General features: G+C 39.3%; 1 protein-coding gene across 1 annotated transcript in view; it reads right to left on the reverse strand.

Moving 5' to 3' along the window:
* PTPRB (protein tyrosine phosphatase receptor type B) overlaps nt 1-24,111 on the reverse strand; it is a 115,423-nt gene that overhangs the window by 38,079 nt on the left and 53,233 nt on the right. The window contains exons 10-16 of the mRNA XM_049626702.1: nt 20,786-21,052; nt 16,472-16,735; nt 10,149-10,412; nt 9,341-9,604; nt 8,317-8,580; nt 5,853-6,122; nt 1,598-1,861 (exon numbers count right to left, since the gene is read on the reverse strand). Coding sequence (XP_049482659.1) covers nt 1,598-1,861; nt 5,853-6,122; nt 8,317-8,580; nt 9,341-9,604; nt 10,149-10,412; nt 16,472-16,735; nt 20,786-21,052 — 1,857 coding nt within the window. The remainder of the gene's footprint in view (nt 1-1,597; nt 1,862-5,852; nt 6,123-8,316; nt 8,581-9,340; nt 9,605-10,148; nt 10,413-16,471; nt 16,736-20,785; nt 21,053-24,111) is intronic.

Below are 24,111 nucleotides of genomic sequence, written 5' to 3' on the forward strand. Positions count from 1 at the left end.
AGGACAGAGGAGTTACAAGCAAAAGCACTTGGCCTACAGGTGAGAATACGAGCTATGTTGGGCATATGGGTGAGTGGTACCCATTGCAGAGTCAGATCTTGCCTGCATTTCAGGGCACTTACGTAGAGGGGCATGTGGTCTAGAGATGTGGTACAAACGAAAATAAAAACAAACCAGCACAGGTGGTGGCTTCCATATGCTCACCACACATAGCCTGATAAACATCTGAAATGAAATCTTCAGAAATGATTAATTAAAACTCGTCAAACAGTTCATAACTTACCTTATGAATGGCCTTGAATATATTCACAAAAGGTGCCAGCCCTTTCCAGGCTGGCCCATCACACCCAGGCCCCTTATCCCATAACATCCTCCCCTGGGTCTCTCTGCTTCCTCTCCGCTCTCTTGTAGGTTCTCAGTTCCCTCATTCGTTTTCTTACCCAAATCTATATTGGTAGATCCTCACTTGGGAAAAGGGTGTTAACAGTCATGTCTACCACTATGTAACTTAGTCACACTGGCACCTGTCCCGTGGGTATTTAAGCTTCGTTATTCTCTGGGAGTGAAGACTGCTGTCTCTTGATGGAGGAACTTTAGACATTAATGAGCACATAAGGGAAGATGTGCAGAGGGCAGACTGTCCTAGAAACAGTAACATCGAGGCAATTCTATTCAGGGTCTAGGTGTATCCATATCTGTTGCTCATTTCATTCCCTTCCAAAAACACGCTGAGAACTTCTGTTGGGTGCCTGGGATACACTTCCCTCACCTACAAGGCTCACATGAAATGCTTTCTCTGTCTAAAGTCGTTTCTTGTCCTGCCAAGTCACTCTGTCACAACATACTGTTTATTTCCTTCACAGACTTCAAGGCATTCCCAAGTCATGTCCCTTAAAAATCTGCTGTCTGGCCCTGCTCCCTCTCTGCCAATGAGAGCTCTATAGTCAGGGGCCTCATCTGTGCTGTTCACAGATTCCAGCAGTGAGCCCCGTGCCCGGCATACAAAGCACTCATAAACTATTGTCAGATGAGAAAAAAAAAAAAAAAAAAAAACTGAACGGGAAAATAAAATAATGGCCTCAAATTATGGAAAACGAGTGGATTCAGTTTCTTATTTGCAGCCCAGAGAGATGTCTCTTTCTCTCCTTTTCCTGCAATGCTTTGTGTGCATTTCATCCAGTGCCATGTTTCTGTCTCACAGTGGACATTGCTTGGTCCTTTTTGTAGTTGGCCCTTCTCCGGACCTGCCCTCCACTCCACACGTGTCCTGTAGAAAGCTGAAAGGCACAGCTTGAATCAAACCACAGTGGGTTACAACCCTCTTGTGGCAGTTTGGTGGCAAACAGAGAAGCCAGAATCATTTTTCCACCAAACCCTATGAGGTCAACGAGTGGTGGCAACAGAGCAGAAGCCAGTGCAAAGGCAATTCTGATATGTAATCAAATGCCTGATTTCGGATAAAAAAGCCTGAAGGTCACAAAGTTCATATAAAGCTAGACCATGGCTGGAAGAGGGAACTAAGGACAAAACAAGGAAAAGCCAGTGAATACTGAGACAATTTCCCCACAATACATTCCTGCTTGGGTCCGGGCCTTACCTGTTCTACCGAATATGAAAGACTCATTAGACAGCTCCCCACTGTGAGTTACTATCACCATTTTGTACATTCGGCCTTGCAGCAGGTTCTGGAAAGAGATACTCTGGATTCGTGGGTTGACTTGAGCTCTCTCCTGAAGCGTTCCATCTGGGTTATACAGAAAGATGTTGTACCCGTTGAGTTCCCCTTCCGAGGTGGTCCAGCTTAAGGTCAGGTGTCTGGTGGAGTTCTCTACGATCCTCAGATTGGTGACAGCTGCTGGGACTGGAAAAGTTGAGCGAGAGGGTGAGACCGAGTTTTAGTACCCCCTTGACACAGCCCAGGCCTGACGCCCAGGTGGATACACTCCACAGCAGCTTCAAACACATGGTCTCGGCCTTCAGAAAATATTGGCTTCATGGGGACCCCAAAACTAAGAAGACTGAATTTTGTGCATTACTGATGTTGAAACTGTCAAGTCAAACAACAACAACAACAACAACAACAACAACAACAATGACAAAACAAAAGGACAAGAGAACAAAGAAAAACCAGTAACTGGGAAATTATCTACAAATATGTTTTTTGGATATAAAATAAATGTTAATCTGACCTGTGTGACTAAATGTTTTTCTTTCTTTCTTTTTAAATTTTATTTGAGAGAGAGAGAGAGAAAGAGAGAGAGAGAGCATGAATAGGAGAGAGGGGCAGAAAGAGAGGGAGAGATAATCTACGTGGGGCTCAATCCTACAATCCTGGGATCATGACCTGAGCTGAAACTAAGAGTAGGATGCCCAATTGAGCCATCTGGGTGCCCCAAGGCTAAATGTTTTTCTAATAATAAGCGCTAGATAAGAAATAAAAAACTATCTCTGAATGCCATTTGAAAGCTAAGGAATGGCAAACGGAAGTAAGGGCAGCGGGGAGGGAAGAGAAGTGGGAAAGAAAGAGAAAAGCAGACAGAAGGAGGAGATTTGAGTCAGGGATATGGGAAAGAGATGCAAGAGGAAAAGCCAAAACTATTAAGCAAATAGTAATGGGGCGCCTGGATGGCTCAGTTATTAAGCATCCGGCTTAGGTCATGACCTCACGGTTCATGGGATCGAGTCCCGCATGGGGCTCTGCACTGGCAGGCTCTCTCTCTCTCTCTCAAAATAAAAAAATAAACTTAAAAAAGCAGTCTTAAAAATTATTTACATTGGGATTTTACGACCCTTTCGGTCTTCAGTGGTACCTGTTGGCAAAATGATCAAGAGCCACCAGAAATGACCTGCTTCCAAACTGTTCGCACAGGTGCTGCCTAATTCCACGGATGCCAGTGGAAACAGAACACCTGCCTCAGTCTCTTCTGGGTTCTTCTCCCTCCAGTCTAAACACTTCCTCTTTTATTTTCTCCCTCTCCCTGTGCCAGATCCCTGAAAGTTGATGTTTCCCATCATTCCATCCTCTGTCCCCTCCCTACTCCATAACACTGGCTAAACAACCAACCTCATTCACTTCATGGATTGCTATGACTAAATGTTTACGTCCCCTCCACCTCACATTCTTATGTTGGAACCTAACCGCCAAACTGATGGTACCAGGGGCTGCGGTTATTGGGAGGTGTTTAGGTCATGAGAGTGGAGTCCTCATGAATGGGATCAGTGCCCTTATAAAAGAGACCCCAGAGAGCTCTCTTGTCCTTCTACCATGTGAGGACACAACAAGAAAATGCAATCTGTGAACCAGAAAATGGGACCCTACCACACATCAAATCTGCTGGTGCCTTGATCTTGGACTTCCAGCCTTGAGAATTGTGAGAAATACATGTTTGTGGTTTAAGCCACCCAATTTGTGGTATTTTTGTTATAGCAGTCTGAACAGACTAAGGCATGTATTTAATTAGAATTTTTGTCCAAATACTTATCTCCAGCTCACTTTTCTGAGCTTGGGCCATATTTTCTATTACCGATGATCATCTCTCACTGCAAGCCATTCGGACATCTCAAACTCAGTACAAAACTGAATCCTGTCTCTTTCTCCTTGACACTGCTCCCCCGTTCCTCTTATCTCAATTAATGGCATCATCTTCTTCCAGATACCCCAGGTAGAAGTTCTGGAATTTTCTGTTCCTCCTCCTGTATTCTACTCGGACACCAAGTAGCCATCTTATCTAATGAAGAAGTATTTCTTGACTGTATCTACTTTTCTTCACCAGGGCCCCTGTGTTAGTTCAGCTTTTGACCCTTATCATTTCTATAACTGCAGTCATCTTATGACCCCAGTTACCTTTCGGACCACATCACCCCACTTTGTTCTCACTCACTCCGCTCCAACTATTCTGGCCTCTTTACTGGTCCAACAGGCCAGACACACTCCTGCTTCAGGATCTTTGCCTTAGCTCTTTGCTCTGCTTAGGGATATTCTTCCCCCAAACGCCTGCATAACCCTTTTTCTCATTTCTTTCAGACTTTTATTCAAATATCACCTTCTCAACAAAACCTGTGAGGACTGTGCTATCTAGAATTGTAAGCCTCGGGGCGCCTGGGTGGCTCGGTTGGTTAAGCGTCGGACTTCGGCTCAGGTCATGATCTCACGGTTTGTGGGTTCGAGCCCTACGTCAGGCTCTGTGCTGACAGCTCACAGCCTGGAGCCTGCTTTGGATTCTGTGTCTCCCTCCCTCTCTCTCTGCCTCTCCCCTGCTCGCACACACACTCTCTCTCTCTCAAAAATAAATAGACATTAAAAAATTTTTAAATTGCAAGCCTCTAACACTTGTTAATCCCACTTTCCTGTTTTACTTTTTGGGATTCACCACCATCTAATCTACTATATTTTTTACTTATTTATTTTGTTTACTGCCTTTCTTTCCTACTGGAATGTAAGCTTCATGACCACGTTTTACTCACTTCTGGGTAGCCAGCATTTAGAAAGGTGCCTAGCACATAGTTGGTGCTCAATGACAAATGAATCAATGAATGAGTCTCTTCTCCATTCAACCTATCTATCCCCCATTGCCATCTGATTTATCTTCTTTAAGGTACAAGTTTTTATTACAAAGCACTCACTGTCTGGCTGAAAAACCTGTATTGTCTCCTCACTGCTTATAAGATGAAAAATAACCCCCTGAGGAAGACGTGCCAGGCGCTCTCTAATCTGGCCCTAATCTGCCTTTCCAGCCTCACCTCTCCATCATGCCACCCACACCTCATCCATCCATTGCTTCTCACTGCTCCTTCTCACACCTCCCTGTCTTGGCACAGGACAGTCTGTCTGTACATGGTGTCCTTTTACCTTCTCTCCACACGCAGAATTGTTTCATCCTTCATGACAGTACTGAAACGTCAGTTTTACGAGGACCTCCCAATTCTACCTGTCCTCCATGCTCCTCTTGGTATTGGACATTCCTTTCTTCTATATAATCCTTATCACAAGTATTGTCATCACAAATATCACAAAGTATTGTCATCCTTTGTCTATGTGTCTGTCTATCCCACCAGTCAGCCAGCTCTTCCGGGACAAAGCACGCTTAATTCATCTTTTCATCTCTGTCAGCATCACCCCCCCTTTCATATCTAGCTCCTTCATAAGTAATCAATTAGAACAGTGTTGTTGTCCGAATAATGACCCCCCAAGATGTCCATGTCCAAATCCCCAGAACCTGTGAACGTGTTACCTTATGCGGCAAAGGGGACTGTATACCTGTGATTAAGTTAAACATCTTGAGGCACGGAGCTTATCTTGGATTGTCCAGGTGGTGACTCACAAGAGTCCTTAAAATATGGAGGAGGGACACAGAAGAGTAAAGAAAGAGATATGGTGACATACACCGAGGTTGGAACAATGCCATTGTTGGAAGGAGGACATGAGCCAGGGAATCTGAGTGGCCTCTAGAAGCTGAAGAGGCCAAGGAGAGCTTCTCCCCTAAAGTCTCCAGGAGAAACACAGCCCTGCTGATACCCGATGCCTTAATTTTAGCCCCATTAGACCCACTTTCAGTTTCTGACCCCCAGAGCTACAAGATAAAAAATCTATGTTGCTTTAAGCCGCCAAGTTGGCGGTAACTTATTGCAGCGGCAGTAGGTTTTAACACTGTATCTGAACTGGCATGGGGTAGGCTGAAACCTGTGTGGAGAGGCTGGCTGACAGGGAAGTGGTAAATCATGGTGAATGTTCCCACTGTGTCAAGAAACAGACATCATCTATCTCCCCGTGTTGCTTCATCTCTCCGACCCTTCGGTTCTGAAGGAATAGCACACAGGGAGAGATCTGGTATGAAACAAGCCATGCGGATTACCTGTTCGGCCTTCAGTTTGGGCTTCTTTGCTGAAGAGACCTCCACTGACAGTTAAGATCCAAATCTTGTACTTTGTTCCCGGTGTTAGGTCTTCAAATTTGTGCTGCGTGGTGGAGGCTGGCTCTGACGTGTTACTCAGAAGGATCCCATTTTCATTTAGAAGCAGGATCTCGTATCTTTCTGCCACACCAACAGCCTTTTGCCAACTTACGGTTAAGGAATGACTGCTGTATGCGTTGTTTGCAACTATTCCCTGGACAGATGCTGGAACTGCAAAGAAAGAAGAGAAGCAATGGCCGTCAGGTTCCCTCACTTAGGGTAAACCGGCTGAGAAACCAATGGAGAAAAACTGTCCTAAATCAACTGTGGGTAGAAGACGATGCTACCAGTTCACTTGTGTTGCACCTACACTCCCTGTGTGTGCCCTTAGGAGAGAGCACTTCTTGGCCTGAATTATCTGTACACCTGCTTTGGGTCTCCATTCTTTTCGCTGAATTAAGACAGGATCTTGAAGTCAAACAAGTAGAAAAATTAGTGAAAGTGACACTGATAAATATGCAGTGATTCATATTTATGTATCTAGAAAGTGGAAGATGCTGAACACATTTACATTCAGTGAATATAGTTTGGACGGCTGAATTATGTTTAGACTTTCATTCCCAAGATTAACTCAAGTCAAAGCTCTGAGCCTTCACCTAAGCAGTAGCATATAATGATTTTTTTTTTTTTTTACTATGGCTCCTGATGTGAAAGGCAAAATAGTATTATTTTGAATAATATTTTCTGTCCTAGGCTCATATTTTTTTTTCTCATTCTACATAATCTTAAGAGATCTCATCCACTCCCATGGTTTGAATTGTTACCCATATGGTGACGACTCCCAAATTTAAACTTGCAGTTCAGATCTCTCTTCTATTTTTGCAAATGACATCTCTCCCTGCATGTTCCATCCAATTCTCATGAGGCCCAAATTGGACTCCTCAGCTCCCTCCTCATAACCTCTTTCTTGTCCTTTGTTTCTCTTGGTCCAAGCCGGAAATGTGGGTTGTCACTCTGATCCTTCTACATATATAATCAAACATGGGTCTTGTAATTTCTAAGTCCTAAATCTCATATCTCTTTCATCTATCCACTTCTCTCCCTTCTCTATCCACTACTACTCCCCTAGGACAACATCATCCCTCACATTAGTGATCAGTTCCCTTGCTTCCTCGCCTCCCACACTATGTGTGACATATTCTCACAGCACCCCCATGTGGATGGCCCTTCAATGGCTCTCCATAATTCTAAACACCTTAACAAGGCACACAAGGCCCTTCAAAATTTGGTCCATCTACTTACTTGGCCACATGGTTCATCTTTAGTCTAGCATACCACACAGTGCGTAGGTCCTTAAATGTGCCATACTTTCTCTCACCTTCAGGCCTTTGTTTTTTTCTGCTGGAACCAAGTCAACATACGTGTCACCAGTATGACTCTTAGTGTCTATTTAGATGTTACCTTTTCCTGGAAGCCTTCTCTGACTCTTCATGTTTGCTCCTAATACACCTCATTATGATTTTTATTTTAGAACTTGTGCTGTAATTGCCTTTTTATTTCTCTGTCTCCTTCACTAGATCATAAGCTTCTTGAGGTTGGGGCTCTATCTTGCTACAGAATTCCCATTTTCTAGCATAGTGCTTAACATATGGTTGGAGATATACATATATGAAATAGAGACATAGTAGGGCACAGTACAGAAGCCCAGGCCCCACAGCTAAACAAGTGGTTATGAGAATGGAAGATGTATTGTATCCCAGTATAGAGGGTATAAGGTTTGGAGCCAGACAGACTTAGATTTGAATTATAGCTCTTGGTCTTATTACTTATATACTTGATAATGTTCTATAAACTTTCTGAGCCCTATTTTCATCTGTAAGATGAAAATAATGATCTCTGTCTTCTAGTGTGACTTGAGATAATTTTAAATGCCTGGCATATAGCAGGTGCTTATAGCTTATTTTTGTTTTATAAGTAATATATTAACAGTAATATTAATATAAATAGGCACATTATTCCTTCATTTGCTACTTGTTCTTGTAACAAATGAAGTAAATGGCATAGGTGTTCATTTAAAAAAGTAATTTTGAGAAAGGGGTAAACTTTACAGAAAAGGGTAAATATTTATAGGTAGTTAATGTAAATAGTTCTAAGTGTCTACTTGTTAAAATTAAAGTTTTTATATCCTTTAGCACATATGCAAATGTATTCAAATGATTTGGTTCCTAATTACCTTTCATTGGTTTTGAAGATCTCTATTAAGAAAGAAAAATGCAAAAAAAAAAAAAAAAGTATGAGAAAGACTCTTGAAACCACATTCAATGTAGCTTTGGATTTGGTTAGTTTTGATTTGTGAATAGCTAAGTAAGTCCATCTGTTGTCCCATTATGGATAAAATTTGGCTTTTTTCCAAGCGGGCACTCACCTGTCCGCCCAACGGCATCTATCTGGTTCCTTAGGGACCCACTGACCGAGGCAATCACAATCTGGTACTGTTCCCCGGCCACCAGTCTATGGAATGTGTGCTCAGAGACGTGCTTGGAGATAGTCTGAGACTCAACCTTTTGATTCTGCCTGAACGCTGACACGGTGTAAGAATCAACATCGCCCCCACCAGGAGTCCAGTTGACTGTCAGGCTGTCTGTCGCCCCATTGGAAGAAATGTGAATATTTTTGACAGTGCTTGGAACTAAAAAGGAAAATAAATTTAAAAGTCATCACTCAGAGAATGAACTGTGGAAATTTTCAGCCAAAATTGTCGTGCTTCTTATATTTTGGCACTTACTAAAAGAACTTGCTCGGATTTTTCTGCCTGAATTGAAGCTGATAGGGGAAGTTTAGGGGGACATGGAAACCAGTGAGTAGAAATGAAGAATGCTAGTAGTAGAGCGAGGGGCTAGTAACATTGCCTTGGTTCAGGTCTTGGTTTTCTCATTTACTAGCTGTGGAACTATAGGCAAGTTACTTAACCCTCTGTAAGTCTCAGTTTCTTCATCAGAAAAATGGCAATGTTAGTAATTGTAACCAGCCCACAGAGTTGTGAGGATTGAACAAAAATGTACATGTTAAATTCTTTACTATGGGTCTGGCTCAAAGTAAACTGTCAATAAATGTCAACTATCATAACAACACTCCGAACAAAGTTCCAAAGAAAGGATACCCAACCAACAGAGTTGTTTTTTTTTTTTTTTAATTTATATGACTTACAGGCACCAGCTATTCACATAAATCCAATGCTATTTGCTGTTTCTCTGAAAGCCTTTTTTCGTTTTACCCTGTGTTGTACTTTAGTTAATCCAGATTGGACAACATCGTTGTCACCATCAAGATAACCTCACTTCTTGCCATCTCCTTCTTACCCTAAAATCCTCATCCCAAATGCCTGGCTACCCAACATGCTAAATACACCACCACAACTACTCAGGTTCAAGAGCCACATTTGAAATTACCTGTGAAGCCCTCAATGAAGGCTGACTGCTGTACATCTCCACTGATGGTCAAGACAAGGATTTTATACTGGCGCCCTGGGGTCAGGGAGGTGAATCGATACTCAGTTGCAGTATTTACAAGGTGAAAAGGTGGAAATACTTTCATATCATTGAACAGCAGTTGGATCTCATATTGGTCAACATCCCCGTCAGCTCGTGACCAAGTCACCAGAAGGTCCTCAGTGCTCCTATTCCGCAATGTTAGATCCCTAACGGGCTCTGGGACTAGAGAGGAATAGAGAAGACACTTCAGGAATGTGACTGATTAAAGTTTACCTACACAATAATTTATGAATCACATTCAAGGAACTGGCAAACATCTCTTCCCCAAATAAACCACTTGAATTACTTCGTGCATAATTAAATTAAATAAAAAAAATTGGAAGCAACTATTAAAATTATAACTTTTTTCCTGACATAAATCTTATATGTAAATGTTGGTAGAATATAATTATAAAATGAATTATGACCTCAATCATAAGATAAAAAAAGATGTCTAGAACTTTAAATGCCACAACGCAAGAGGACAAGGAAGAGAAATGGGACATTTGGCCTTCTTGCTTCCCGACTATGCTTGCTTTTATCTACCAATAAATATTCTGTAATCATAGGCCATCGCTTGGCCGAATGCTGTTAGCTCCAAGTAAGACTTACTGGGAATGTAATTTACTGATCAGTAAGCAGAGAAAATGCAAGGCTCATATATTTTATTGACTCGATGACCTTCAAGTCCCAACCAGCTACCAGATTTTGCGATCTTTCCACTTACTTGTTCTTCCATTCCCTTGTTCACTGGCTTCATATTGTCCACTTCTTGTACTAACAGTAACACTGTACAACCGTCCAGGGACTAACTTAACAAATACACACTCGTTTTCAGCCTTGGGAATGCTTTTGGTTTGAATGAAGTTGTTTTTGTTTTTAATGGTGACTTCATAGTGATCAAAATCTCCAGTAGCATGTAGCCAGGATACCTTTAAATAGTCGCTCCTGGCTGAGTTGCTAACACTGACTCCCTGGACCTTGTCAGGCACTGAAAAAGAGAACAGAGAAGTACTAAAGATATAGTGATTCTAAGTGAGTAATTGATCACAGATGACAACCTGAAACAGTAAAGGTAAGTGAGTAGATTTTTATCGTGGGCATTGAAAACAAAAGTTTTAGACCTTCAGATCACACGTTTCCAGAGGGGAAAGACTGTTACACTACACAATGTGTCTGGCCTACACAAAATGTCAGGTACAAGACTGAACATTAAAAATGATAACTGATGATTAATATGAATTGATGGTGATATTAATAATTCTAACATACCTGTTCACTCAAGATGTAATAAAAAGTTACAAAGAAGAATACAAATAATCCAAAAGAAAAATGGAAGAAGAGGAAACACATAATTAATACATGAAGAGATGTCTAACATCACTGGTGATCAAATCAAGACCATGGCAAAATACCCTATAATTTTATGGCAAAATTAAAAAACCCAATAGGACCAAGGATGAGAGAGGATCCTCAACCACAGGAGAGTGGATGAATGAACTGGTATATATACACACTGAAATTATATAACAGTCATAACTAATTGCTTTCTAACTCAAAATGTAAAAATATGGATTTTTGTGCCTTTAACATCAAAACACAAAATATAAGTGAATGTTATCAATATAAGTCCCAAGAGATTACATACTGCATAAAATAACCTTTTATTTATTTATTTTTTTAATTTTGAGAGAGAGAGAGAGCATGAGCAAAGGAGGGGCAGAGAGAGAAGGAGAGAGAGAATCCTAAGCAGGCTCTGCCCTGTCAGCGCAGAGTCCCATTCGGGGTTCAATCCCACAAGCCGTGAAATCAAGACATGAGCTGAGATCAAGAGTCGGATGCTTAACTGACTGAGCCACCAAGCTAGCCCTAAAATAACCTTTTTAAAAATAATGTTAGGGGCGCCTTGGTGGCTCAGTTGGTTAAGTGTCTGACTTTGGCTCAGGTCATGATCTCGCAGTTTGTGAGTTCGAGCCCTGTGTCGGGCTCTGTGCTGACAGCTCAGAGCCTGGAGCCTGCTTCTGATTCTGTGTCTCCCTCTCTCTCTGCCCCTCCCCTGCTTATGCTCTGTCTCTGTCTCAAAAATAAATAAAACATTAAAAAAAATAATAATGTGAGAACCAAAGTGTTTTAACCCATAATTTTAGGACTACATAAATAAAACTGTGTAAAATGAAAGGCAAGAAGACAGATGAAAATGGGAGTTAAGATGATGGGCTACCTTTGGATGAATCAGTGAGGTGGGAACCATATGACTTGATATAGGTTATTGTCAAGGTTCTAGCTTTTATTATAGGTAGTGGTTTCTTGTGTGTATTACATTATTAAAAATGACTAATTAAATACCTAAATTAAATTAGAAGCCTAAAAAATAAATAAAAGTGACAAAACATAGTTTCCTGAACCAAGTATTAAGATTAATCCAATTTTGTGCACCTGAGGTTACCCCCAATAAATATACAAAGAAACAAACAATGTGTACTTGTGGTTTTCTCTCAACCAGTCTATCAATTGATCAATCAATTGGACAAAGCCTGTGTCTAAACCTTCTCTTCCACTTTCCTTTGAAGCACGAAATGACCCAGAAATTTCAATATTTTGGCTTCTAAACCACATTTTCCATGATGTTTCTCACACCTACTGTTGCATTTTATTATATTTTGTTGGCATATGTGTAGTGGTTAGTTTTTGTATTAGAATATATCTCTCTGCAAAAAAATAAATTAAAAAAAAAAAAAAAAGACTATATCTCACTGCAGATATGGAGCCAGGACAGGTATGCTTTCTTCAAGATATTTACCCAAACCAATTACAGTGTACCTAGAATTTATTCATCATAGAATAAAGGAAAAGAAATTTGGAAGTTTTTATGCACATGGGCTAAGTAAGAAAAGTCAATGACCCAGGCAATTTATTGAAGACAAAGCAACTATTACAGGAAGAAAAACCAGGTTACACACCATGTTAAGTCAATAAGGGGCTTTCCAGGTGGAATTGGAGGTAATCTGTGAGACTTGCCTTGCTGCACAATGAGATGATGTGATGCAGAATTAGAAATATTGATATTTTTACCCAAAATGTAGAACAAAAGCATTAGAAAAGGAAAGGGGCTTTGACACAATCAGCCAAAATCAACAAGACAGCAACTCAGACGTGACTCTATGTTAAACTGATTTGTTGGGGGGCAATGGCTTGCCTTGATTGACTCATTGTATCAAATCCAAGTTCATGCTGGTTTAAAGAGTCAAGCAGGTGCTTTGAATAAAGGGTCACTGGTTTTTTTTTTTTTTTTTGCATTTCAAAACAATCTTAGCAAAAGGCTTGCAGTATGAAGATCAGATGGATAGGGAACGTTCATGAGTTGACAGAGAGGGGAAGCAAGGGGTTAGTAGTTGGATGATACATCCTTTAACTCTGGTGATTTTTAGGCTCCAAGCTGATCAACATAAGACACTGACATAAGGCTGCTTCATAAATGGAAATCTACTTTTCACATCTCAGTCATTATTGTGATTTTATCACTATAATTAGGCTTTAAATCATTTGACGGTAGGGCATAGCTCTTTATATCCCCAACCAGGGCTTTCAGGGATAGCACTATGTAATGGAAATAGCGCTTGGAGCTAGGTTGAACTTGATTACTGGTTAGCAATGTGACTTTCCCTCCTGGACTTAATCACCAAATGAGATGGGATTAGATCAATCTACGGACACTTTCAATGTTAGCATCCTGTAGCAATGTAAATCAGTGGTTCTTAACCTTTTTGAGGTCACAGAAACTTCGAAAATCACACACTCTCTCCTCAAAGAAATAACACATACTTTTCCTATCTGCAACAATTTCATAGACAGTTTCAGGGGTTATGACATTCCTAACCTCTACCCACGGGGCACTAAAAACTAGCTAGAGCTAAGTGATTTCTGATTGTTAATTTATTGAACATTTATTGAGTGTCTATGAGGCTCCAGACCCTTTGCTAGGTAACAGGATGAAATCAATTGTCCTGATCCTCATGCAAAAAATGAATTTTTTTTTCATAGTTTTAGATTTTTGTAAGGTCTTTGAGTCCAGAAGATGATTGGCTAATTCTTGCGTTCAGCAACAGCAATAAAATTGTAAGTTCTTATATAAGCCAGATTTTGAAAAAAAACACACAAAAAAAGACATGGTTCCAGACATAAAGGCAATCACAGACGGAGAGATGCAAAAGACTGCAATGAGTGCTAAATTTCTCCTAGAAAGAATTAATAAGAACTGAGAGGGACACATGGCACAGCATGATGGAGTTAAGTGGACAGAGGAGCAAGGGAGGAGAACCATTGTAACTTTAAGTAGTAATGCTCTCTGTTTGCACTATTGGCAAGAAAAGTAAAATAAAGATATACCAGTGAAAACTTTTGTGAGAGTCAATAGCAGATCCTAGCAAAGGCTAACGTGTCAAAAGTGATTTTGAAATTTTCGGTTTCGGTGAATGTGAATACACTTTGGTTTTGGAAACCTGACAAATTCATTTTTTTTTTTTTACAGTATGTTCTTCTAATTTCTTTTTTGTTATTATTTTTTCCAGTTTTATTGAGAAATAACTGATATGTATCACTGTATAAATTTAAGGCATATAACATAATGGTTTCATTTATAAATACTATGAAATGATTATCACAGTTGGTTCAGCTAACATCCAATATCTCCTACAGATACAATAAAAAGAAAAGAAAGAAGAAAAGAAAAAAGGAGAAAAATTTTCTCCTTATGATGAAAACTCTTATGATTTAATCTGTTAACAATTTTCCTATAGATCATACAGTAGTCACAGTCATTCATGGGGTACTTTACATCACTGGCACTTATTTACTTTATAACTGGAAGTTTGTACCTTTGGGCCATCTTCCTCTAATTCTCCCTTCCCCCACCGTCTGCCCCTGTTAAGCATAAGTCCGATCCCTTTTTCTCTGAGTTTGTTTTTGCTTTAGTTTTAGATTCTACATATAAGTTAGGTCAGAGTATTTGTCTTTCTCTTTCTGACTTATTTCACTTAGCACAATGCTTTCAAGGTCCATCCATGTTGCTGCAAATGGTAGGATTTCTTCATTTTTATGGCTGAACACTATTCCATTATATAGATATACCACAACTTCTTTATCCATTCATCCATTGATGGACACTTAGATTGTTTCCATGTTTTGGCTACTGTATATAATGCTGCTATGAACACAAGGGTGCAGATACCTTTTTGAGCTAGTGATTTTGTTTCCTTTGGATATATTCCCCCAAGAGGAATGGTTGGATCATGTGGTCGTTCTTAAATTTTGAGGATCTTCCATACTGTTTTCCATTGTAGCTGTATCAATTTATACTCCCAACAGTGCACAAGGGATCCCTTTTCTCCATGTCCATGACTGCATTTATCTATTGTCTTTTGATGATGGCCAGAGGTAATATTGCATTGTGGCTTTAATTTGCATCTCCCTGGTGACTAGTGATGTTGACCATCTTTTCATGTATATGTTGAACTTTGTATATCTTTCTTGGAGAAATGACTGTTCAGGTCCTTTGCCCATTTTTAAATAGAGTTATTTACTTTTTTGCCATTGAGTTGTATAAGTTATTTCTATTTTGAATATTAATGATGAATTTGATATTAACCCCTTATCAGATATGGTTTGCAAATATTCTTTTCCATTCCATAGGTTGTTTTTTCACTTTGTTGATGGCTTCTTTTGCTGTGCAGAATCTTTTAGTTTGACGTAGTCCCATTTGTTCATTTTTTATTTTGTTGCTTGTGCTTTTTATGTCATATGCAAAAACTCACCACCAAGGCCCATGTCAAAAAGCTTTCTTCTTATGTTTTCTTCTAGGAATTTTATATTTTAAGGTTTTACATTTAAGTCTTTCATACATTTTGAGTTAATTTTTGTCAGTGGTGTAAGATATGGGTCCAGTTTCATTCTTTTACACGTGCATATCCAATTATCTCTGTATGTTTATTAAAGAGACTGTCTTTTCTACATTGAATATTCTCGACTCTCTTGCCAAAAACCCCTGACATTTTTAAATTAAACAAGTTCTTAAAATTTTTTACTGTTTGTTTTTATTTTTGAGGGGGGGGGGGCAAGCAGGGGAGGGGCAGAGAGAGAAGGAGACACAGAATCCGAAGTGGGCTCTACTGAGCTGTCAGCAAAGAGCCTGACACTGGGCTTGAATTCACAAACCAAGACGTCATGACCTGAGCTGAAGTTGGACACTTAACCAACTAAGCCATCCCGGTGTTCCAAAACCCTGGCATTTTTAAATGCAAATATCAACCCATAGCTTAGCAGGAAAGATCTGACAAAATATTAATGTCAAACTTAAGCAGAAATCTCAGATGTAACCCCGCCAAAAGCATAAGTACGTTGGGAAAATGGTAGCTGTCTAAATTTAGTTCTTTCCATCACATCGAAGACCTGGCATTCATTGCTTTTGCTAAGATTGTGCTCCTGGTCCCAAGACTATGAAAGTTCACATCTTCACCTTGTGTGAAAAAGAGTGAACAGTAGACTTTGACCAAATAGGCATCTCAGAAAGGATTTCAGGACAGATAACTTTGTAGGCTCTGGAGCCATTCAGAACTGGGGTTAAATACAGAAAGGCAGTGGCTGTTTCACAAGTTAAACAGTGGAGCAAGTAGGTTATTTAACCTTTCTGAAGCTTGATTTCCTGATCTGTAAAGTGGGAATACTAACAACGACCTCAATCAGGAATTTGCAAGAATTAAGTTAGTTAACATAGACAGTGTCTAGCAACTGAAAAGTACTCCCAGAAAACACTTGTTACTATATTTGCATATAATATGAATTCTAGCCACAAATGTAGCGTTCATCTTACTTTAAAGGAAACATCTGCTCACATAAGGAATTTCCAGGCTCAGAATTTGAAGACTCTGTCACAATTCTGTGATCTCAAAAAGCCCTTAATCCGATCATTACAGAACGGTTGCAGATCTGATGCCCTGAGCCACACATAGCCAGGCAGTTCTCACAGAGCCTGGATCTCCGTATATATAGCCTTACCTGTTCGCTCCTGGCTGAAGGAATGGTTTTCATACTTGCCACTCCTTGTAGTTATGGTCACATTGTAGAGGCGGCCTGGAGTAAGGGAGCTGAAGGAACATTCGCTGATAGACTTGGCAATGATGAGGGACTGAATTACCCTGCTGCCATGAGAGAGGGTCACCACATAGTTATCTACATCTCCGGGAGCCGGCAGCCAGGAGATGCTCAGGTAGTCGTTCCGACCAGAATTGTTCACCGTCACTCCACTCACACTGGATGGGACTGGGGTTTAAAAAGTGGGGGAGAAAATTTAAAAAGAAAGCACAGTCAAAAGTCTGGAGTCATCTACGATGGCCAGCAAAATACAGTGTGGACTCAGGAGATCTCAACTGATTACCTAAGAGGTCAAAGATGTGTGGGCATTTCACTTTAGCTTCTGGAAGCTGAGTGTTCTTATATCAGCAAGGCTAGCCCAAATAAAAATGCAAGGAGGTCTTTTGGGTGCCTTATAAATATATGGATGCCGCTACTGTATTTTTATGGTGTTGTTTGTAAGATATTTTAAGTGGAGGCATTTTTAGGTGAATATGTCAGGAGGTTCCCTCTGTAGGAAAAGGAAAAAACATTAAAAATCCAAATTGCTGAATCCAATCAGCTCAAACCAAACCCATCAATAAGCAAAGATGTTTGAAGGGAAAGGTGAACGTTGCCATAACTTTTCTAAAGAGCTTAGACTTTGGGATAGTTTTGATTTTCTTGTGATGAAATTATTTATTCCTGGGGAGTCTAATAACTAACACGACCAAAGGGGTTGCATCTTCCCTTTGTAAAGCATTTCCTGCCCTCTAGTGGCAAGAAATAAACCTAAAAGCGCATCCTGAAAGCAACAAATCAGGAGGTTGACCCAACTGTGGGCAGAAAAGCTATTGTGGTGATAACGGCCATCATCATTTGCCTATTTTAATTGGGGCTTAATGCTGCAAACATTTATTGAGGACCTACTATTTGCCACATACACAAAAATGGAAAAGATGTGGATGCCTTCAAGGAGCTTCTTGGCTAGAAACAGTATGCAAATTAATCATTGTGATATCGAGTGGTAATTGTACCTGTATCAGAAATAAGTGTACAGTAAATAGTATTGCCAGTAGTGAATATCAGAATAAAATCCTGTAGTGTATACAAACTGCACTACTGTTTTCATCATTGGTTCACTACTTTAGCTAAACATTTTCATATAATTGTCACTAGCAGTACATCATGTACAATGGACAGGGTCCAGCTAAATGACCTCTGAGAATCCTTCTAATCTAATATGCTCTGACTTTGTGACTTAAGCCCCAAAATTGTCTTTACACGTGCAAGCACTTGTCCATCACCAAAAATTATAAATAGCACTGTATCGAACAACTTTGCTAATGCTGTTCCATGTATATGAACATTTCCTGTACATAAAGTTGAACTTTTTAGCCACATTTATATATTGATGTCTTCCTCCCTCCCTCCATCCCTCCCTCCCTCCCTTCCTTCATCCCTCCTTCCTTCCCCTCTTTCTTAACCTTAATGTAACAATCTGTACATCCCCTGGTTGCTCTCAAAGAATTATGCTTGTTTTTTAAAACTGCTAGAAATATTTGCAAGTACTGGCATTTTATTAGAGAAGATACAATTATCAGATGTCTTGTCAAAAATATAAATTCATGTTTATGAAAAACAGATATGAAATTTGTTTTTCCTTTAGAAAAAGAATTTTCTCAGGTTAGAATTAGATTTGTTAAGCATATCCGATATCTTGCATTTTAAATATTGTTTTTAAGATTTTTTTTAAGTTTAGTTATTTTGAGAGACAGCAAGTGTGAGCAGGACAGGGACAGAAAGAGAGGGAGAGAAAGAATCAGAAGCAGGCTGCATGCACTGTCAGCACGGAGCCCAACGTGGGGCTCGATCTCACGAACTGTGAGATCGTGACTTGAGCTGAAATCAGTGGTCTGCCGCTTAACTGACTAAGCCACTCAGGCGCCCCTGAATTTTAAATATTTTGCCACCTTATCTAGGCTGAAGGTTTATTTATGTGTTTCAACTCTGTGGAAATATAAGTGAAAGAGACAACCTTTCAAAACCTTTCAATTATTTCAGCACTGACAGATCTTTCAGCAATTTGAGTAGATGGTAATGACTATCCAGGCTTTAGCCACTGAATTTTTTATAATCTACTGTATACAAAATTTACTAATCTAGGAAAATTTCAAAATCTCTAGTCATTGTGTTTCTATAGTGGTATCCCATATTCCCCCTTTCCCATGATAACGTCTGCACTCTTAATGTGTTTGAATAAAATAATTCATGCTTATATTTATTCACATTTTGCCCTTTCCTCAAAGCATTGTGATCATTCTTCACAGAATTTTTTTGTCTTGGTTTTGCATACTTCTGTTAAATACAGTGGGTCAAATACTGATATCTCTGCTACAATTGAAATTTAGGCATAAAAACAACTATAGGCCCCACTTACTCCAAGTGGTATAAGGCACCAAACTGTTTTAGTATATCACAGTAAGTCAGAAAGCCCTTAAGGTATTTTAAAATGGGAATTAACTTATGTGGCAGAATCTGACTAGTTGTGCTTCTCTTTCCTCTTGGACACAGAACTGGAAGATATTTCCCAGCCTTCCCCGCATGACATGTAGCCATATAGTTGTGTTCCCACCAGTGGAATGTGGGGGGAAGTGATGCACCTACTTCCAGGTCCGATCATCTTCCCCTGCCTGGAACCTCTATTCTCTGGAGAAATGGACAGAGTTCTGAGGACCTAGAGGAAGGAAGAGCCACAGATGGTAGGAGCCTGGATCCCTGAACTATTGCTTGGGAAAGAACCAACCAATAGAGCTATCTAATCAGGAACCCCCACATTGCACAGTTGTGTAAGCAGGAAGTAAGTCAGTCTGATCTGACTAACATGACTGCAACTCGCTGGGAAATGGGTGCAGCCTCTCCTCAACCCTTACCTCAGCTTTCTTAATTCTCCTTCCCTCCTCCAGTAGGGGTAAATTGGCGTATATTACTAGGGATGGATTAGAAAATGGAGGTTTTGAGACATAAGTTAATTGCAGAGCTACAACCAGACTCTAGGCCTCCTGATTCCCAAGCTAAGTTTTTCAGTCCCCTACCCCCAATTATGCTACACCAATGGTTGGTGCTAAGAAGTACTGAAAGAGGAGAAAGAAGGTATCAGGAAGAAGGATGTGGGTAGTAACAACGTCAGCTACCACAGAAGGAGAAAATGAGAAAAACGGTATGTATCAGTGAATTTCTTCCAAAACGAGGAAATACCTTTTCAATGACTTCGTTGCTTTTCTGGGAGAGTTAATGAAGTTAATGTTCTTTGGGTTCATTAAGTAGATGAGATTCATGATTTTTAGAAAAGGGACCTATCGATGATGCCTACAGCTGATACTCAGATGTAGGCATCAGAAATCTAGAAGAAGCAGCCTGAAATCCAACTTATGATCATATAAAATTAAGTAGGTAAAGTCACTGAGCTGATTCTGAGTTCATTAGTAATTATCAAAGCTTCTACTGAATGCATTTTTTTTCTTTCTAAGAATCGGGAACATAAGTTGTATATTGTCTATTTATATTCTTTCTTGGTATTGTGCAGAAAATTGTATCTCCTTCTTTGGTGCCAACCCTGTCTGACGCACATGACCACATAGCTCTTTGCCCTATTTGACTGTGATCTCTTCAAGGTCAGGGAACGTTGTTTAGTATTAATAGTATTAATATAGTATTAAGCACTTGTTTAATGCTGCTTATGAAAATATATGTGATTTGGGAATTTTATTAACTCAACTTTGAACCACAGACATTAGAGATCATTTCCTTTCTATGTCTTGAAAGAATATGAAAGGGAGTGGAATTTCCTTTTTTAAAAGAAATCTCATTACTTGTCTTCATCTTAACTGGGCCATGAACATTAAGGAAATCATCAACTGAATGTGGGGATAAGCCTCGGCATCAAATGACTATTATGTTGCCGCAAAGGTTTTTGTGACACATTTATGGGAGATTTTAGAAAATTCAGAATTCATTCTCATTTACCCTCACCCACCCTGCAATTTCCATTCCTAGAAGAGTAACATGAGTTACTAAGAGTAACTCCTAAGAGTTCTAAGAGTTACTAAGGAGTTGTAAGAGTTACTCCTAGAAGAGTAACCACCTTGCGGATGGTTGGTATTGAAACTTGGCTTTTGGGAGAGTCAAAAATGGATCTGTTTTCAGGATGTTTAAAAAAATCCTAGAATATAGGATTGAGCTGCCATGGGCTCCTCTTACCTGTCCTTCCCTCCACCACCACTTGTCGGGATGAGATTCCTCCGCTTACTGTTGTTACAACCACAGAGTAGAGACTGCCTGATTTGAGGGAGTGGAAGCTGTATCTGCTGGTCTCACTGGAGACACTTTCGTTTTTGATGACCACGTTTTCATGGATCAGTAAGACTTGGTAGAACTCTACGTCTCCCAGTGCCTGGGTCCAGTTAGTAAACAGACTGCTGGTTGTCCCTTGGTTGGCCACATACAAGCCAGTCACTTGGGCAGGCACTAAACCACAGTAGAGAAGAAGAAAAAAAAGAAAAGCAAAACAGATGACATTTAATCACCCTAAGGAAGTGTAACAAAGTGAGTCAAAAATGGAGACAGTCTTGAAGATGCTAAAAATATATCTACATTTTTTTTTGCTATAGACTCTCAGCTCTATTTCCTGTGGCATATGGCAAACTACTCCCATACAGAAGCTGTTTATATGGAAAATCAAAATTACCTCAGATCCAAGGATGAGATGAAGCATACCTATTAAGTAGTTCCGATTTTACATGTTCAGTAATGAAAGAATTTTATTTTTGAATATTGCCTACTTTATGTGATTTCATCTGTCCTTACCTCATGAGAACTGAGTGCTACATTAGCTACCTGAGCTGATGGTTGTTATGGGGTGGTAGTGGGAAATCCCTTCAACCTGATGATTAGGTTGTAGTTTAAAACCGGTTAATTCCTTACTGGCGCATTCTCAAGAGGACCATTATTACTATACGTGAAAATGCTACAATAGTATAAATTATATTATCTTATAATACTGGCAATTAACAATGATAACCATAACTAGTAGTGGGAACTATTAGTTCCTGCTTTGTGCCAGTTATGGCCTCTATAGTTTTTAGAAATCATATTATTTGATACTCATTCGAAACTCTACATTTGATTTCATTTGATTCTCTTTACTGATGAGGAAACCAAAGACAATTAAATATAAGTAACTTAGCCTATTATCACAGTGCTAATGAAGAGTCATCCTGGAATCCAAAGCCTGATCTATCTAACCTGTGAGCCTGTGCCCTTCTCCTATTAACAACTATTGTGATTTCTAACCTACCCATTAAAAAATCTCTTACACAGATCTTAAAGCTGACTCTTGATCAATGTATTTGATTTTCTTTGTGCCTCTTCCCTGAATTTTGGTAATCAAAAGGATTGGAATCGTGGCACAACCCTTCTTAGAATTTGTTAACTCTTGGATTAAGATACAAATATATTCATTAAAAAATATTATTGTAGTTGGGTCGGAAGATTCAATTCTCATTTTAAATTTCATATGGAAAGCAAAGGAACTAATATGCCAAATAATTTTGAAAAAGAAGAACAAAGTTGGAGGAGTAACATCGTCTGATTTCAAGACTTACTAGAAAGCTTCAGTAATGAAGGCAGTGTGATACTGGCAAAAAGACAGAAACATAGATCGATGCAACAGAATTGAGAGTCCAGAAATAGACCTACACATATATAGTCAATTGATTTTTTTACAGAGATGTGAGGGCAATTCAGTGGAGGAAGAAGGGTCTTTTCAACAAATAGGACTGGAATTATTAGATATCCACATGCAGAGACAAAAACTTTGGCCCAGATCTCACACACATATAAAAATGAACTCAGGATGGATTATGCACTTCAATTAAAAATGTAAAACTATAAAAACTCTAGGTGAAAATCTTTGTGACCCTGTACAAGGCAAGGATTTTTTAACATGACACCAAAAGTATGGTCCATGAAATAAAAAAACTGATAAATTGGATACCAAAATTAAAAACTTACATTCTGTAAAATACACTAATACATTAATGAAAAGACAAGCCACAGACTGAGAGAAACCACTTCAATACATATTTATGACAAAAGGACTAATATCTGAATATATAAAGAATTCTCAAAATTAAGTGATAAAAAACAAACAACCCCATCAAAAAATGGACAAATATTTGAAAACATGTTCTTCCCCAAAGAAGATACATGAATGGTAAATAGGCATATGGAAAGATGCTCAAAACCATTAGGCATTAGAGAAAGGCAAGTTAAAACTGCATGATATACCTCTACACACTTATTGGAATGGCTAAAAAAACCCAAAAAACCAAAAAAACACAAAACTTGCAAAACCAAGTGCTATTGAGATCATGGAGGAACTGGAAATCTCACATATTGTTGGTGGGGATGTAAAATTTTACAACTGTTTTGGAAAACAGTTTGGTAGTTTCTTCCAAAGTTAAACAATACACTTACCATAGGGTCCAGTAATGTGAATGTTGAGAATGATGGAAATGATCTTAAGACTCACAAAATGCGTTGGACTTCCAATTCTGGCAATATAGTGGGCTACATACTGTGAAAATCCCCCCCAGTAAATACAACTATGTGTGTTGGATAAAATATAAATATATAAATGTACGAGTGCATTGTCAAGAATGTAAGGAACTCTCAGAGACCTAAAAGTGATAGAAAGGTAATTGGTTCACCGAAGCATACTTTCATTTTGGTGGCATTTTTCAAACATAAATTGAAGCTTTGATTTATGGATTTGCACGATCTATAGGATAGGAGGTAAAGTGTAGGACTTTTCCAAACTGAGGAACCTCATAGGTGACCCTGCATAACACTGGGTCCTGAAAGGTTACATTCTAAGTGTAAGTGAAATAAATATTCCCTCTCTGCTCTCAGCCTCCTTGGCACTGGATGGAGAAGAAAACCATTTCTGCTGAGCATTCATAACCTCAAGATGGTTTCAGTGAGTTTTCAACCCAGGTTCATTAATACCAGGTGCTCAAAAACCTCAAGTTGAAAATTCAGATTAAAATAGGTCTGGGTTGATAGCCACTCGTGCACCTCAAAGGATCAAATGAAAATAAAACTCTAAAACCCATCTTCAAACAAGGCCTCAAAGAATTCTCACAAGGTTTCCAAGGTGAATTTAAGGACTCATAAACATTTCAGGAAGTAAAGCACCATGAGCAAAAGGCAGCAAACCCAAAAGACAACGGGATTGAACCCCTTAAGATTTCACCTATTATAATTATCAGACACAGAAGAACGTAAAATAAAAATGGTTTATTTACTTATAACAACAAACGTGGATAATGGAAATATGACAAAAGAGCAAACGAGCACAAAAAAGATATGGAAAGAGAACTAAAGAGAATGTTTCAAAGTGAAGAACATACCAATTAAAATTTAAAATTCAGTGGATAAAGTTGAAAAAGATGAGACAGAACTAAAGAAACAATTCATGAACTAAAAACAAAGGGCTGGAAATTATCCAGATTATAGCCAATAGG

Source organism: Panthera uncia, chromosome B4 (genome assembly GCF_023721935.1).
Source record: "Panthera uncia isolate 11264 chromosome B4, Puncia_PCG_1.0, whole genome shotgun sequence".
Taxonomy (NCBI): Eukaryota; Metazoa; Chordata; class Mammalia; order Carnivora; family Felidae; genus Panthera; species Panthera uncia.